This window comes from Oncorhynchus keta, unplaced genomic scaffold, assembly GCF_023373465.1.
Source record: "Oncorhynchus keta strain PuntledgeMale-10-30-2019 unplaced genomic scaffold, Oket_V2 Un_scaffold_1611_pilon_pilon, whole genome shotgun sequence".
Classification (NCBI taxonomy): Eukaryota; Metazoa; Chordata; class Actinopteri; order Salmoniformes; family Salmonidae; genus Oncorhynchus; species Oncorhynchus keta.
Window position 1 is genome coordinate 49,377 of NW_026290807.1, and position 19,234 is coordinate 68,610.

The 19,234-nt window shown below is 42.8% G+C and overlaps 1 protein-coding gene across 1 annotated transcript; it reads right to left on the bottom strand.

Moving 5' to 3' along the window:
• Nucleotides 1–287: 287 nt before the first annotated feature.
• On the bottom strand, nt 288–18,651 carry LOC127927632 (uncharacterized). The gene is made up of 3 exons (XM_052514250.1): nt 18,287–18,651; nt 17,410–18,096; nt 288–332 (listed from the first exon to the last, which is right to left on the bottom strand). The coding sequence occupies exons 1-3, from the start codon at nt 18,632–18,634 to the stop codon at nt 288–290; spliced, it is 1,080 nt and encodes a 359-aa protein (XP_052370210.1). The 5' UTR covers nt 18,635–18,651.
• Nucleotides 18,652–19,234: the final 583 nt, after the last annotated feature.

A 19,234-nucleotide genomic window follows, 5' to 3' on the forward strand; every position in this document is an offset into this window, starting at 1 on the left:
GTCTACTTTCTACTGTCATTAAATTACCTGGTCTACCATCTACTGTCATTATATTACCCTGGTCTACCATCTACTGTCATTATATTACCCTGGTCTACCATCTACTGTCAATATATTACCCTGGTCTACTTTCTACTGTCATTATATTACCCTAGTCTACTTTCTACTGTCATTATATTACCCTAGTCTACTTTCTACTGTCATTAAATTACCCTGGTCTACCATCTACTGTCATTATATTACCCTGGTCTACCATCTACTGTCATTATATTACCCTGGTCTACCATCTACTGTTTCCGGTTCCTGAGCGAGCGGTCCATTCGCACTTCGCTCTGCAGGTTGTATAACTTTTTCATTACATTTCATTTAGTACAACGGTTGATTTGTCTAATCTTAGCAATTCTTCTTAGCTAGCTACATAGCCGTCCTTGTATCAGAGATAATTGCATAATTATATTTCGTCGCCCCTAACGTAGCCTTCACTGCTATTCGCCCAGGAGCTAGCAAGCGCTAGCTAACGCACACAGATTAGCATCACTGTAGTGCTATTCACTCAACTGTACGACTGATTAGTCTAGTGTTAGCTAGCTACATAGCTGTCTTTGTTTCAAGATAATTGTGTAGTTTAGTGTGTGTAGCCTTGGAGTGATTATCTTAATTCACTGAGGTTCGCTAGCCAGCTATTTGTCGTCCTTAATGTAGGAGACTCTGCTAGCTAGCCAACAGCTAACAGCTAGCCAACAACAACCTGGTCGCATTCCGCTTCGCTCCACAGTTAGTATCACATTTTCATTTCATTTCATTACAGTACAACGGTTTGATTTGTTTGATCGTAGCTAGCTACATAGCCGTCTTTTGTTTCAAAGATAATTGTGTAGTCTAGAGCGATTTCCTAGGTTAGCTAGCCAGCTATTGTCGTTCTTTAACGCAACGTAACGTAGACAACACTGCTAGCTAGCCAGCTAGCCCCCGATTAGCAGCACTGTAGAAACTATTACACTCAACGGAACGACTGATTAGTGTAGTGTCAACAACGCAGCCACTGCCAGCTAGCCTACTTTAGCAGTACTGTATCATTTTAATCATTTTAGTCAATAAGACTCTTGCTACGTAAGCTTAACTTTCTGAACATTCGAGACGTGTAGTCCACTTGTCATTCCAATCTCCTTGCATTAGCGTAGCCTTTCTGTAGCCTGTCAACTATGTGTCTGTCTATCCCTGTTCTCTCCTCTCTGCACAGACCATACAAACGCTCCACATCACAAGGGGCCGCGACCACCCTAATCTGGTGGTCCCAGCGGACGACCACGTGGAGTTCCAGGTCTCCGGTAGCCTCTGAACTGCCGATTCATGGCCAACAAGGCAGAGTTCATCTCAGCCTATGCCTCCTCCAGTCCCTTGACTTCTTGGCACTGACGGAAACATGGATCACCACAGATAACACTGCTACTCCTACTGCTCTCTCCTCGTCCGCCCACGTGTTCTCGCACACCCCGAGAGCTTCTGGTCAGCGGGGTGGTGGCACCGGGATCCTCATCTCTCCCAAGTGGTCTTTTCTCTCTTTCTCCCCTTACCCATCTGTCTATCGCCTCCTTTGAATTCCATGCTGTCACAGTTACCAGCCCTTTCAAGCTTAACATCCTTATCATTTATCGCCCTCCAGGTTCCCTCGGAGAGTTCATCAATGAGCTTGATGCCTTGATAAGCTCCTTTCCTGAGGACGGCTCACCTCTCACAGTTCTGGGCGACTTTAACCTCCCCACGTCTACCTTTGACTCATTCCTCTCTGCCTCCTTCTTTCCACTCCTCTCTCTTTTGACCTCACCTCTCACCTTCCCCTACTCACAAGGCAGGCAATACGCTTGACCTCATCTTTACTAGATGCTGTTCTTCCACTAACCTCATTGCAACTCCCCTCCAAGTCTCCGACCACTACCTTGTATATTTTCCCTCTCGCTCTCATCCAACACTTCCCACACTGCCCCTACTGGATGGTATTACGCTGTCCCAACCTTCGCTCTCTCTCCCGCTACTCTCTCTCTTCCATCCTATCATCTCTTCCTCTGCTCAAACTTTCTCCAACCTATCTCCTGATTCTGCCTCCTCAACCTCCTCTCCTCCCTTACTGCATCCTTTGACTCCCTATGTCCCCTATCCTCCAGGCCGGCTCGGTCCTCCCTCCCGCTCCGTGGCTCGACGACTCCTTGCGAGCTCACAGAACAGGGCCCGGGCAGCCGAGCGGAAATGGAGGAAAACTCGCCTCCCTGCGGACCTGGCATCCTTTCACTCCCTCCTCTCTACATTTTCCTCCTCTGTCTCTGCTGCTAAAGCCACTTTCTACCATTCTAAATTCCAAGCATCTGCCTCTAACCCTAGGAAGCTCTTTGCCACCTTCTCCTCCCTCCTGAATCCTCCCCCTCCTCCCTCTCTGCAGATGACTTCGTCAACCATTTTGAAAAGAAGGTCGACGACATCCGATCCTCGTTTGCTAAGTCAAACGACACCGCTGGTTCTGCTCACACTGCCCTACCCTATGCTCTGACCTCTTTCTCCCCTCTCTCTCCAGATGAAATTCGGTGTCTCTTGTGACGGCCGGGCCGCCCAACAACCTGCCCGCTTGACCCTATCCCTCCTCTCTTCTCCAGACCATTTCCGGAGACCTTCTCCCTTACCTCACCTCGCTCATCAACTCATCCCTGACCGCTGGCTACGCCCTCCCGTGTTCAAGAGAGCGAGAGTTGCACCCTTCTGAAAAACCTACACTCGATCCCTCCGATGTCAACAACTACAGACCAGTATCCCTTCTCTTTTCTCTCCAAAACTCTTGAGCGTGCCGTCCTTGGCCAGCTCTACCGCTATCTCTCTCAGAATGACCTTCTTGATCCAAATCAGTCAGGTTTCAAGACTAGTCATTCAACTGAGACTGCTCTTCTCTGTATCACGGAGGCGCTCCGCACTGCTAAAGCTAACTCTCTCCTCTGCTCTCATCCTTCTAGACCTATCGGCTGCCTTCGATACTGTGAACCATCAGATCCTCCTCTCCACCCTCTCCGAGTTGGGCATCTCCGGGCGCGGCCCACGCTGGATTGCGTCCTACCTGACAGGTCGCTTTACCAGGTGGCGTGGCGAGAATCTGTCTCCTCACCACGCGCTCTCACCACTGGTGTCCCCAGGGCTCTGTTCTAGGCCCCTCTTATTCTCGCTATACACCAAGTCACTTGGCTCTGTCATAACCTCACATGGTCTCTCCTATCATTGCTATGCAGACGACACACAATTAATCTCTCCTTTCCCCCTTCTGATGACCAGGTGGCGAATCTACGCATCTCTGCATGTCTGGCAGACATATCAGTGTGGATGACGGATCACCACCTCAAGCTGAACCTCAGCAAGACGGAGCTCCTCTTCCTCCCGGGAAGGACTGCCCGTTCCATGATCTCGCCATCACGGTTGACAACTCCATTGTGTCCTCCTCCCAGAGCGCTAAGAACCTTGGCGTGATCCTGACAACACCCTGACGTTCTCAACTAACATCAAGGCGGTGTCCTGTTCCTGTAGGTTCATGCTCTACAACATCCACAGAGTACGACCCTGCCTCACACAGGAAGCGGCGCAGGTCCTAATCCAGGCACTTGTCATCTCCCTGGGGTCTTGATTACTGCAACTCGCTGTTGGCTGGGCTCCCTGCCTGTGCCATTAAACCCCTACAACTCATCCAGAACGCCGCAGCCCGTCTGGTGTTCAACCTTCCCAAGTTCTTCACGTCACCCCGCTCCTCCGCTCTCTCCACTGGCTTCCAGTTGATCTGCTCGCATCCGCTACAAGACCATGGTGCTTGCCTACGGAGCTGTGAGGGGAACGGGACCTCAGTACCTCCAGGCTCTGATCAGGCCCTACACCCAAACAAGGGCACTGCGTTCATCCACCTCTGGCCTGCTCGCCTCCCTACCACTGAGGAAGTACAGTTCCCGCTCAGCCCAGTCAAAACTGTTCGCTGCTCTGGCCCCCAATGGTGGAACAAACTCCCCTCACGACGCCAGGACAGCGGAGTCAATCACCACCTTCCGGAGACACCTGAAACCCCACCTCTTCAAGGAATACCTAGGATAGGGTAAGTAAGGGTAAGTAATCCTTCACCCCCTTCTCCCCCAAAAAAAAAAGATTTAGATGCAAGTGGCTGTTCCACTGGATGTCATAAGGTGTATGCACCAATTTGTAAGTCGCTCTGGATAAGAGCGTCTGCTAAATGACTTAAATGTAAATGTAAATGTACTGTCATTATATTACCCTGGTCTACCATCTACTGTCATTAGATTACCCTGGTCTACCATCTACTGTCATTATATTACCCTGGTCTACTTTCTACTGTCATTATATTACCCTAGTCTACTTTCTCCTGCCATTAAATTACCCTGGTCTACCATCTACTGTCATTATATTACCCTAGTCTACTTTCTACTGTCATTATATTACCCTAGTCTACTTTCTACTGTCATTAACTTACCCTGGTCTACCATCTACTGTCATTATATTACCCTGGTCTACCATCTACTGTCAATATATTACCCTGGTCTACTTTCTACTGTCATTATATTACCCTAGTCTACTTTCTACTGTCATTAAATTACCCTGGTCTACCATCTACTGTCATTATATTACCCTGGTCTACCATCTACTGTCAATATATTACCCTGGTCTACTTTCTACTGTCATTATATTACCCTAGTCTACTTTCTACTGTCAATATATTACCCTGGTCTACTTTCTACTGTCATTATATTACCCTAGTCTACTTTCTACTGTCATTAAATTACCCTGGTCTACCCTCTACTGTCATTATATTACCCTAGTCTACTTTCTACTGTCATTATATTACCCTGGTCTACCCTCTACTGTCATTATATTACCCTGGTCTACCATCTACTGTCATTATATTACCCTGGTCTACCATCTACTGTCAATATATTACCCTGGTCTACTTTCTACTGTCATTATATTACCCTAGTCTACTTTCTACTGTCATTAAATTACCCTGGTCTACCCTCTACTGTCATTATATTACCCTGGTCTACCATCTACTGTCATTATATTACCCTGGTCTACCATCTACTGTCATTATATTACCCTGGTCTACTTTCTACTGTCATTATATTACCCTAGTCTACTTTCTACTGTCATTATATTACCCTAGTCTACTTTCTACTGTCATTAAATTACCCTGGTCTACCCTCTACTGTCATTATATTACCCCGGGTCTACCATCTACTGTCATTATATTACCCTGGTCTACCATCTACTGTCAATCTATTAACCTGGTCTACCATCTACTGTCATTATATTACCCTGGTCTACCATCTACTGTCATTATATTACCCTGGTCTACCTTCTACTGTCAATCTATTAACCTAGTCTACCCTCTACTGTCATTATATTACCCTGGTCTACCATCTACTGTCATTATATTACCCTGGTCTACCATCTACTGTCAATATATTACCCTGGTCTACTTTCTACTGTCATTATATTACCCTAGTCTACTTTCTACTGTCATTAAATTACCCTGGTCTACCCTCTACTGTCATTATATTACCCTGGTCTACCCTCTACTGTCATTATATTACCCTGATCTACCATCTATTGTCATTATATTTCCCTGGTGTACCATCTACTGTCAATCTATTAACCTGGTCTACCATCTACTGTCGTTATATTACCCTGGTCTACCATCTACTGTCATTATATTACCCTGGTCTACTTTCTACTGTCATTATATTACCCTAGTCTACTTTCTACTGTCATTAAATTACCCTGGTCTACCATCTACTGTCATTATATTACCCTGGTCTACCATCTACTGTCATTATATTACCCTGGTCTACTTTCTACTGTCATTATATTACCCTAGTCTACTTTCTACTGTCATTATATTACCCTAGTCTACTTTCTACTGTCATTATATTACCCTAGTCTACTTTCTACTGTCATTAAATTACCCTGGTCTACCCTCTACTGTCATTATATTACCCTGGTCTACCCTCTACTGTCATTATATTACCCTGGTCTACCATCTACTGTCATTATATTACCCTGGTCTACCATCTACTGTCAATATATTACCCTGGTCTACTTTCTACTGTCATTATATTACCCTAGTCTACTTTCTACTGTCATTAAATTACCCTGGTCTACCATCTACTGTCATTATATTACCCTGGTCTACCATCTACTGTCATTATATTACCCTGGTCTACTTTCTACTGTCATTATATTACCCTAGTCTACTTTCTACTGTCATTATATTACCCTAGTCTATTTTCTACTGTCATTAAATTACCCTGGTCTACCATCTACTGTCATTATATTACCCTGGTCTACCATCTACTGTCATTATATTACCCTGGTCTACCATCTACTGTCATTATATTACCCTGGTCTACCATCTACTGTCATTATATTACCCTGGTCTACTTTCTACTGTCATTATATTACCCTAGTCTACTTTCTCCTGCCATTAAATTACCCTGGTCTACCATCTACTGTCATTATATTACCCTAGTCTACTTTCTACTGTCATTATATTACCTAGTCTACTTTCTACTGTCATTAAATTACCCTGGTCTACCCTCTACTGTCATTATATTACCCCTGGTCTACCCTCTACTGTCATTATATTACCCCGGTCTACCATCTACTGTCATTATATTACCCTGGTCTACCATCTACTGTCAATATATTACCCTGGTCTACTTTCTACTGTCATTATATTACCCTAGTCAACTTTCTACTGTCATTAAATTACCCTGGTCTACCATCTACTGTCATTATATTACCCTGGTCTACCATCTACTGTCATTATATTACCCTGGTCTACTTTCTACTGTCATTATATTACCCTAGTCTACTTTCTACTGTCATTATATTACCCTAGTCTACTTTCTACTGTCATTAAATTACCCTGGTCTACCATCTACTGTCATTATATTACCCTGGTCTACCATCTACTGTCATTATATTACCCTGGTCTACTTTCTACTGTCATTATATTACCCTGATCTACCATCTACTGTCATTATATTACCCTGGTCTACTTTCTACTGTCATTATATTACCCTAGTCTACTTTCTCCTGCCATTAAATTACCCTGGTCTACCATCTACTGTCATTATATTACCCTGGTCTACTTTCTACTGTCATTATATTACCCTAGTCTACTTTCTACTGTCATTAAATTACCCTGGTCTACCCTCTACTGTCATTATATTACCCCGGTCTACCATCTACTGTCATTATATTACCCTGGTCTACCATCTACTGTCAATATATTACCCTGGTCTACTTTCTACTGTCATTATATTACCCTAGTCTACTTTCTACTGTCATTAAATTACCCTGGTCTATCATCTACTGTCATTATATTACCCTGGTCTACCATCTACTGTCATTATATTACCCTGGTCTACTTTCTACTGTCATTATATTACCCTAGTCTACTTTCTACTGTCATTATATTACCCTAGTCAACTTTCTACTGTCATTATATTACCCTAGTCTACTTTCTACTGTCATTAAATTACCCTGGTCTACCTCTACTGTCATTATATTACCCTGGTCTACCATCTACTGTCATTATATTACCCTGGTCTACCATCTACTGTCAATCTATTAACCTGGTCTACCATCTACTGTCATTATATTACCCTGGTCTACCATCTACTGTCATTATATTACCCTGGTCTACTTTCTACTGTCATTATATTACCCTAGTCTACCATCTACTGTCATTATATTACCCTAGTCTATTTTCTACTGTCATTATATTACCCTGGTCTACCATCTACTGTCATTATATTACCCTGGTCTACCATCTACTGTCATTATATTACCCTGGTCTACCATCTACTGTCATTATATTACCCTGGTCTACCATCTACTGTCATTATATTACCCTGGTCTACTTTCTACTGTCATTATATTACCCTAGTCTACTTTCTACTGTCATTAAATTACCCTGGTCTACCCTCTACTGTCATTATATTACCCTGGTCTACTTTCTACTGTCATTATATTACCCTAGTCTACTTTCTACTGTCATTAAATTACCCTGGTCTACCATCTACTGTCATTATATTACCCTGGTCTACCATCTACTGTCATTATATTACCCTGGTCTACCATCTACTGTCATTATATTACCCTGGTCTACCATCTACTGTCAATATATTACCCTGGTCTACTTTCTACTGTCATTATATTACCCTAGTCTACTTTCTACTGTCATTAAATTACCCTGGTCTACCATCTACTGTCATTATATTACCCTGGTCTACCATCTACTGTCATTATATTACCCTGGTCTACTTTCTACTGTCATTATATTACCCTAGTCTACTTTCTACTGTCATTATATTACCCTAGTCTACTTTCTACTGTCATTAAATTACCCTGGTCTACCATCTACTGTCATTATATTACCCTGGTCTACCATCTACTGTCATTATATTACCCTGGTCTACCATCTACTGTCATTATATTACCCTGGTCTACTTTCTACTGTCATTATATTACCCTAGTCTACTTTCTACTGTCATTAAATTACCCTGGTCTACCATCTACTGTCATTATATTACCCTGGTCTACTTTCTACTGTCATTATATTACCCTAGTCTACTTTCTACTGTCATTAAATTACCCTGGTCTACCCTCTACTGTCATTATATTACCCTGGTCTACCATCTACTGTCATTATATTACCCTGATCTACCATCTACTGTCATTATATTACCCTGGTCTACATTCTACTGTCATTATATTACCCTAGTCTACTTTCTATTGTCATTAAATTACCCTGGTCTACCCACTACTGTCATTATATTACCCTGGTCTACCATCTACTGTCATTATATTACCCTGGTCTACTTTCTACTGTCATTATATTACCCTAGTCTACTTTCTACTGTCATTATATTACCCTGGTCTACTTTCTACTGTCATTATATTACCCTAGTCTACTTTCTACTGTCATTAAATTACCCTGGTCTACCCTCTACTGTCATTATATTACCCTGGTCTACCATCTACTGTCATTATATTACCCTGGTCTACCATCTACTGTCAATCTATTAACCTGGTCTACCATCTACTGTCATTCAATTAGCCTGGTCTACCATCTACTGTCATTATATTTCCCTGGTCTACCATCTACTGTCAATCTATTAACCTGGTCTACCATCTACTGTCATTCAATTAGCCTGGTCTAACATCTACTGTCATTATATTACCCTGGTCTACCATCTACTGTCATTATATTACCCTGATCTACCATCTACTGTCATTATATTACCCTGGTCTACTTTCTACTGTCATTAAATTACCCTGGTCTACCCTCTACTGTCATTATATTACCCTGGTCTACCCTCTACTGTCATTATATTACCCTGATCTACCATCTATTGTCATTATATTTCCCTGGTCTACCATCTACTGTCAATCTATTAACCTGGTCTACCATCTACTGTCATTATATTACCCTGGTCTACCATCTACTGTCATTATATTACCCTGGTCTACTTTCTACTGTCATTATATTACCCTAGTCTACTTTCTACTGTCATTAAATTACCCTGGTCTACTTTCTACTGTCATTATATTACCCTGGTCTACCATCTACTGTCATTATATTACCCTGGTCTACTTTCTACTGTCATTATATTACCCTAGTCTACTTTCTACTGTCATTATATTACCCTGGTCTCTACTGTCATTATATTACCCTGATCTACCATCTACTGTCATTATATTACCCTGGTCTACTTTCTACTGTCATTAAATTACCCTGGTCTACCCTCTACTGTCATTATATTACCCTGGTCTACCATCTACTGTCATTATATTACCCTGGTCTACCATCTACTGTCAATATATTACCCTGGTCTACTTTCTACTGTCATTATATTACCCTAGTCTACTTTCTACTGTCATTAAATTACCCTGGTCTACCCTCTACTGTCATTATATTACCCTGGTCTACCATCTACTGTCATTATATTACCCTGGTCTACTTTCTACTGTCATTATATTACCCTAGTCTACTTTCTACTGTCATTATATTACCCTAGTCTACTTTCTACTGTCATTATATTACCCTAGTCTACTTTCTACTGTCATTATATTACCCTGGTCTACCTTCTACTGTCATTATATTACCCTGGTCTACCATCTACTGTCATTATATTACCCTGGTCTACCATCTACTGTAAATCTATTAACCTGGTCTACCATCTACTGTCATTATATTACCCTGGTCTACCATCTACTGTCATTATATTACCCTGGTCTACCTTCTACTGTCAATCTATTAACCTAGTCTACCCTCTACTGTCATTATATTACCCTGGTCTACCATCTACTGTCATTATATTACCCTGGTCTACCATCTACTGTCAATATATTACCCTGGTCTACTTTCTACTGTCATTATATTACCCTAGTCTACTTTCTACTGTCATTAAATTACCCTGGTCTACCCTCTACTGTCATTATATTACCCTGGTCTACCCTCTACTGTCATTATATTACCCTGATCTACCATCTATTGTCATTATATTTCCTGGTCTACCATCTACTGTCAATCTATTAACCTGGTCTACCATCTACTGTCGTTATATTACCCTGGTCTACCATCTACTGTCATTATATTACCCTGGTCTACTTTCTACTGTCATTATATTACCCTAGTCTACTTTCTACTGTCATTAAATTACCCTGGTCTATCATCTACTGTCATTATATTACCCTGGTCTACCATCTACTGTCATTATATTACCCTGGTCTACTTTCTACTGTCATTATATTACCCTAGTCTACTTTCTACTGTCATTATATATATTTTTTTATTTTATTTCACCTTTATTTAACCAGGTAGGCTAGTTGAGAACAAGTTCTCATTTGCAACTGCGACCTGGCCAAGATAAAGTCATAGCAGTGTGAACAGACAACACAGAGTTACACATGGAGTAAACAATTAGCAAGTCAATAACACAGTAGAAAAAAATGGGCAGTCTATATATAATGTGTGCAAAAGGCATGAGGAGGTAGGCGAATAATACAATTTTGCAGATTAACACTGAGTGATAAATGATCAGATGGGCATGTACAGGTAGAGATATTGGTGTGCAAAAGAGCAGAAAAGTAAATAAATAAAAACAGTATAAAAACAGTATGGGAATGAGGTAGGTGAAAAAGGGTGAGCTATTTACCTATAGACTATGTACAGCTGCAGCGATCGGTTAGCTGCTCGGATAGCTGATGTTTGAAGTTGGAGAGGGAGATAAAAGTCTCCTTTCTCAGCATTTTTGCAATTCGTTCCAGTCACAGGCAGCAGAGTACTGAACGAAAGGCGGCCAAATGAGGTGTTGGCTTTAGTGATGATCAGTGAGATACACCTGCTGGAGCGCGTGCTACGGATGGGTGTTGCCATCGTGACCAGTGAACTGAGATAAGGCGGAGCTTTACCTAGCATGGACTTGTAGATGACCTGAGCCAGTGGGTCTGGCACGAATATAGTGAGGGCCAGCCGACTAGAGCATACAAGTCGCAGTGGTGGGTGGTATAAGGTGCTTTAGTGACAAAACGGATGGCACTGTGGTAGACTGCATCCAGTTTGCTGAGTAGAGTGTTGGAAGCCATTTTGTAGATGACATCGCCGAAGTCGAGGATCGGTAGGATAGTCAGTTTTACCTGGTAATCTGGCAGCGTCATGAAGGAGGCTTTGTTGCGGAATAGAAAGCCGACTCTGGATTTGATTTTTGATTGAGATGTTTGATGTGAGTCTGGAAGGAGAGTTTGCAGTCTAGCCAGACACCTAGGTACTTATAGATGTCCACATATTCAAGGTTGAACCATCCAGGGTGGTGATGCTAGTCGGGCATGCGGGTGCAGGCAGCGATCGGTTGAAAAGCATGCATTTGGTTTTACTCGCGTTTAAGAGCAGTTGGAGGCCACGGAAGGAGTGCTGTATGGCATTGAAGCTCGTTTGGAGGTTGGATAGCACAGTGTCCAATGACGGGCCGAAAGTATATAGAATGGTGTCGTCTGCGTAGAGGTGATCAGGGAATCGCCCGCAGCAAGAGCAACATCATTGATATATACAGAGGTCTACCATCTACTGTCATTATATTACCCTAGTCTACTTTCTACTGTCATTATATTACCCTAGTCTACTTTCTACTGTCATTAAATTACCCTGGTCTACCCTCTACTGTCATTATATTACCCTGGTCTACCCTCTACTGTCATTATATTACCCCGGTCTACCATCTACTGTCATTATATTACCCTGGTCTACCATCTACTGTCAATATATTACCCTGGTCTACTTTCTACTGTCATTATATTACCCTAGTCTACTTTCTACTGTCATTAAATTACCCTGGTCTACCATCTACTGTCATTATATTACCCTGGTCTACCATCTACTGTCATTATATTACCCTGGTCTACTTTCTACTGTCATTATATTACCCTAGTCTACTTTCTACTGTCATTATATTACCCTAGTCTACTTTCTACTGTCATTAAATTACCCTGGTCTACCATCTACTGTCATTATATTACCCTGGTCTACCATCTACTGTCATTATATTACCCTGGTCTACCATCTACTGTCATTATATTACCCTGGTCTACCATCTACTGTCAATATATTACCCTGGTCTACTTTCTACTGTCATTATATTACCCTAGTCTACTTTCTACTGTCATTAAATTACCCTGGTCTACCCTCTACTGTCATTATATTACCCTGGTCTACCCTCTACTGTCATTATATTACCCTGATCTACCATCTATTGTCATTATATTTCCCTGGTCTACCATCTACTGTCAATCTATTAACCTGGTCTACCATCTACTGTCATTATATTACCCTGGTCTACTTTCTACTGTCATTATATTACCTAGTCTACTTTCTACTGTCATTATATATTTTTATTTTTATTTTATTTCACCTTTATTTAACCAGGTAGGCTAGTTGAGAACAAGTTCTCATTTGCAACTGCGACCTGGCCAAGATAAAGCATAGCAGTGTGAACAGACAACACAGAGTTACACATGGAGTAAACAATTAGCAAGTCAATAACACAGTAGAAAAAAATGGGCAGTCTATATACAATGTGTGCAAAAGGCATGAGGAGGTAGGCGAATAATACAATTTTGCAGATTAACACTGGAGTGATAAATGATCAGATGGGCATGTACAGGTAGAGATATTGGTGTGCAAAAGAGCAGAAAAGTAAATAAATAAAAACAGTATAAAAACAGTATGGGAATGAGGTAGGTGAAAAAGGGTGAGCTATTTACCTATAGACTATGTACAGCTGCAGCGATCGGTTAGCTGCTCGGATAGCTGATGTTTGAAGTTGGAGAGGGAGATAAAAGTCTCCAACTTCAGCGATTTTTGCAATTCGTTCCAGTCACAGGCAGCAGAGTACTGGAACAAAAAGGCGGCCAAATGAGGTGTTGGCTTTAGGGATGATCAGTGAGATACACCTGCTGGAGCGCGTGCTACGGATGGGTGTTGCCATCGTGACCAGTGAACTGAGATAAGGCGAAGCTTTACCTAGCATGGACTTGTAGATGACCTGGAGCCAGTGGGTCTGGCGACGAATATGTAGTGAGGGCCAGCCGACTAGAGCATACAAGTCGCAGTGGTGGGTGGTATAAGGTGCTTTAGTGACAAAACGGATGGCACTGTGGTAGACTGCATCCAGTTTGCTGAGTAGAGTGTTGGAAGCCATTTTGTAGATGACATCGCCGAAGTCGAGGATCGGTAGGATAGTCAGTTTTACTAGGGTAAGCTTGGCAGCGTGAGTGAAGGAGGCTTTGTTGCGGAATAGAAAGCCGACTCTGGATTTGATTTTTGATTGGAGATGTTTGATGAGTCTGGAAGGAGAGTTTGCAGTCTAGCCAGACACCTAGGTACTTATAGATGTCCACATATTCAAGGTTGGAACCATCCAGGGTGGTGATGCTAGTCGGGCATGCGGGTGCAGGCAGCGATCGGTTGAAAAGCATGCATTTGGTTTTACTCGCGTTTAAGAGCAGTTGGAGGCCACGGAAGGAGTGCTGTATGGCATTGAAGCTCGTTTGGAGGTTGGATAGCACAGTGTCCAATGACGGGCCGAAAGTATATAGAATGGTGTCGTCTGCGTAGAGGTGGATCAGGGAATCGCCCGCAGCAAGAGCAACATCATTGATATATACAGAGGTCTACCATCTACTGTCATTATATTACCTAGTCTACTTTCTACTGTCATTATATTACCCTAGTCTACTTTCTACTGTCATTAAATTACCCTGGTCTACCCTCTACTGTCATTATATTACCCGGTCTACCCTCTACTGTCATTATATTACCCCGGTCTACCATCTACTGTCATTATATTACCCTGGTCTACCATCTACTGTCAATATATTACCCTGGTCTACTTTCTACTGTCATTATATTACCTAGTCTACTTTCTACTGTCATTAAATTACCCTGGTCTACCATCTACTGTCATTATATTACCCTGGTCTACCATCTACTGTCATTATATTACCCTGGTCTACTTTCTACTGTCATTATATTACCTAGTCTACTTTCTACTGTCATTATATTACCCTAGTCTATTTTCTACTGTCATTAAATTACCTGGTCTACCATCTACTGTCATTATATTACCCTGGTCTACCATCTACTGTCATTATATTACCCTGGTCTACCATCTACTGTCATTATATTACCCTGGTCTACCATCTACTGTCAATATATTACCCTGGTATACTTTCTACTGTCATTATATTACCCTAGTCTACTTTCTACTGTCATTAAATTACCTGGTCTACCCTCTACTGTCATTATATTACCCTGGTCTACCCTCTACTGTCATTATATTACCCTGATCTACCATCTATTGTCATTATATTTCCCTGGTCTACCATCTACTGTCAATCTATTAACCTGGTCTACCATCTACTGTCGTTATATTACCCTGGTCTACCATCTACTGTCATTATATTACCCTGGTCTACTTTCTACTGTCATTATATTACCTAGTCTACTTTCTACTGTCATTAAATTACCCTGGTCTATCATCTACTGTCATTATATTACCCTGGTCTACCATCTACTGTCATTATATTACCCTGGTCTACTTTCTACTGTCATTATATTACCTAGTCTACTTTCTACTGTCATTATATTACCTAGTCTACTTTCTACTGTCATTATATTACCCTAGTCTACTTTCTACTGTCATTAAATTACCCTGGTCTACCCTCTACTGTCATTATATTACCCCGGTCTACCCTCTACTGTCATTATATTACCCTGGTCTACCATCTACTGTCATTATATTACCTAGTCTACTTTCTACTGTCATTATATTACCCTAGTCTATTTTCTACTGTCATTAAATTACCCTGGTCTACCATCTACTGTCATTATATTACCCTGGTCATTTGGTCTACCATCTACTGTCATTATATTACCCTGGTCTACCATCTACTGTCATTATATTACCCTGGTCTACCATCTACTGTCATTATATTACCCTGGTCTACTTTCTACTGTCATTATATTACCTAGTCTACTTTCTCCTGCCATTAAATTACCTGGTCTACCATCTACTGTCATTATATTACCCTAGTCTACTTTCTACTGTCATTATATTACCTAGTCTACTTTCTACTGTCATTAAATTACCCTGGTCTACCCTCTACTGTCATTATATTACCCCGGTCTACCATCTACTGTCATTATATTACCCTGGTCTACCATCTACTGTCAATATATTACCCTGGTCTACTTTCTACTGTCATTATATTACCTAGTCTACTTTCTACTGTCATTAAATTACCCTGGTCTATCATCTACTGTCATTATATTACCCTGGTCTACCATCTACTGTCATTATATTACCCTGGTCTACTTTCTACTGTCATTATATTACCCTAGTCTACTTTCTACTGTCATTATATTACCTAGTCTACTTTCTACTGTCATTATATTACCTAGTCTACTTTCTACTCTCATTAAATTACCCTGGTCTACCCTCTACTGTCATTATATTACCCTGGTCTACCATCTACTGTCATTATATTACCCTGGTCTACCATCTACTGTCAATCTATTAACCTGGTCTACCATCTACTGTCATTATATTACCCTGGTCTACCATCTACTGTCATTATATTACCCTGGTCTACCATCTACTGTCAATCTATTAACCTGGTCTACCCTCTACTGTCATTATATTACCCTGGTCTACCATCTACTGTCATTATATTACCCTGGTCTACCATCTACTGTCAATATATTACCCTGGTCTACTTTCTACTGTCATTATATTACCCTAGTCTACTTTCTACTGTCATTAAATTACCCTGGTCTACCCTCTACTGTCATTATATTACCCTGGTCTACCCTCTACTGTCATTATATTACCCTGATCTACCATCTATTGTCATTATATTTCCCTGGTCTACCATCTACTGTCAATCTATTAACCTGGTCTACCATCTACTGTCATTATATTACCCTGGTCTACCATCTACTGTCATTATATTACCCTGGTCTACTTTCTACTGTCATTATATTACCCTAGTCTACTTTCTACTGTCATTAAATTACCCTGGTCTATCATCTACTGTCATTATATTACCCTGGTCTACCATCTACTGTCATTATATTACCCTGGTCTACTTTCTACTGTCATTATATTACCCTAGTCTACTTTCTACTGTCATTATATTACCCTAGTCTACTTTCTACTGTCATTATATTACCCTAGTCTACTTTCTACTGTCATTAAATTACCCTGGTCTACCCTCTACTGTCATTATATTACCCCGGTCTACCATCTACTGTCATTATATTACCCTGGTCTACCATCTACTGTCATTATATTACCTGGTCTACCATCTACTGTCAATATATTACCCTGGTCTACTTTCTACTGTCATTATATTACCCTAGTCTACTTTCTACTGTCATTAAATTACCCTGGTCTACCATCTACTGTCATTATATTACCCTGGTCTACCATCTACTGTCATTATATTACCCTGGTCAACTTTCTACTGTCATTATATTACCCTAGTCTACATTTACATTTACATTTAAGTCATTTAGCAGACGCTCTTATCCAGAGCGACTTACAAATTGGTGCATACACCTTATGACAACCAGTGGAACAGCCACTTGCATCTAAATCTTGTTGGGGGGGTGAGAAGGGGGTGAGAAGGATTACTTACCCTTACTTACCCTATCCTAGGTATTCCTTGAAGAGGTGGGGTTTCAGGTGTCTCCGGAAGGTGGTGATTGACTCCGCTGTCCTGGCGTCGTGAGGAGTTTGTTCCACCATTGGGGGCCAGAGCAGCGAACAGTTTTGACTGGGCTGAGCGGGAACTGTACTTCCTCAGTGGTAGGGAGGCGAGCAGGCCAGAGGTGGATGAACGCAGTGTCCTTGTTTGGGTGTAGGGCCTGATCAGAGCCTGGAGGTACTGAGGTGCCGTTCCCCTCACAGCTCCGTAGGCGAGCACCATGGTCTTGTAGCGGATGCGAGCTTCAACTGGAAGCCAGTGGAGAGAGCGGAGGAGCGGGGTGACGTGAGAGAACTTGGGAAGGTTGAACACCAGACGGGCTGCGGCGTTCTGGATGAGTTGTAGGGGTTTAATGGCACAGGCAGGGAGCCCAGCCAACAGCGAGTTGCAGTAATCAAGACGGGAGATGACAAGTGCCTGGATTAGGACCTGCGCCGCTTCCTGTGTGAGGCAGGGTCGTACTTTGCGGATGTTGTAGAGCATGAACCTACAGGAACGGGACACCGCCTTGATGTTAGTTGAGAACGTCAGGGTGTTGTCCAGGATCACGCCAAGGTTCTTAGCGCTCTGGGAGGAGGACACAATGGAGTTGTCAACCGTGATGGCGAGATCATGGAACGGGCAGTCCTTCCCCGGGAGGAGGAGGAGCTCCGTCTTGCTGAGGTTCAGCTTGAGGTGGTGATCCGTCATCCACACTGATATGTCTGCCAGACATGCAGAGATGCGATTCGCCACCTGGTCATCAGAAGGGGAAAGGAAGATTAATTGTGTGTCGTCTGCATAGCAATGATAGGAGAGACCATGTGAGGTTATGACAGAGCCAAGTGACTTGGTGTATAGCGAGAATAAGAGAGGGCCTAGAACAGAGCCCTGGGGGACACCAGTGGTGAGCGCGTGGTGAGGAGACAGATTCTCGCCACGCCACCTGGTAGGAGCGACCTGTCAGGTAGGACGCAATCCAAGCGTGGGCCGCGCCGGAGATGCCCAACTCGGAGAGGGTGGAGAGGAGGATCTGATGGTTCACAGTATCGAAGGCAGCCGATAGGTCTAGAAGGATGAGAGCAGAGGGAGAGAGAGTTAGCTTTAGCAGTGCGGAGCGCCTCCGTGATACAGAGAAGAGCAGTCTCAGTTGAATGACTAGTCTTGAAACCTGACTGATTTGGATCAAGAAGGTCATTCTGAGAGAGATAGCGGTAGAGCTGGCCAAGGACGGCACGCTCAAGAGTTTTGGAGAGAAAAGAGAGAAGGGATACTGGTCTGTAGTTGTTGACATCGGAGGGATCGAGTGTAGGTTTTTTCAGAAGGGTGCAACTCTCGCTCTCTTGAAGACGGGAGGGACGTAGCCAGCGGTCAGGGATGAGTTGATGAGCGAGGTGAGGTAAGGGAGAAGGTCTCCGGAAATGGTCTGGAGAAGAGAGGAGGGGATAGGGTCAAGCGGGCAGGTTGTTGGGCGGCCGGCCGTCACAAGACGCGAGATTTCATCTGGAGAGAGAGGGAGAAAGAGGTCAGAGCATAGGGTAGGGCAGTGTGGGCAGAACCAGCAGTGTCGTTTGACTTAGCAAACGAGGATCGGATGTCATCGACCTTCTTTTCAAAATGGTTGACGAAGTCATCTGCAGAGAGGGAGGAGGGAGGGGGGGGGAGGATTCAGGAGGGAGGAGAAGGTGGCAAAGAGCTTCCTAGGGTTAGAGGCAGATGCTTGGAATTTAGAGTGGTAGAAAGTGGCTTTAGCAGCAGAGACAGAGGAGGAAAATGTAGAGAGGAGGGAGTGAAAGGATGCCAGGTCCGCAGGGAGGCGAGTTTTCCTCCATTTCCGCTCGGCTGCCCGGAGCCCTGTTCTGTGAGCTCGCAATGAGTCGTCGAGCCACGGAGC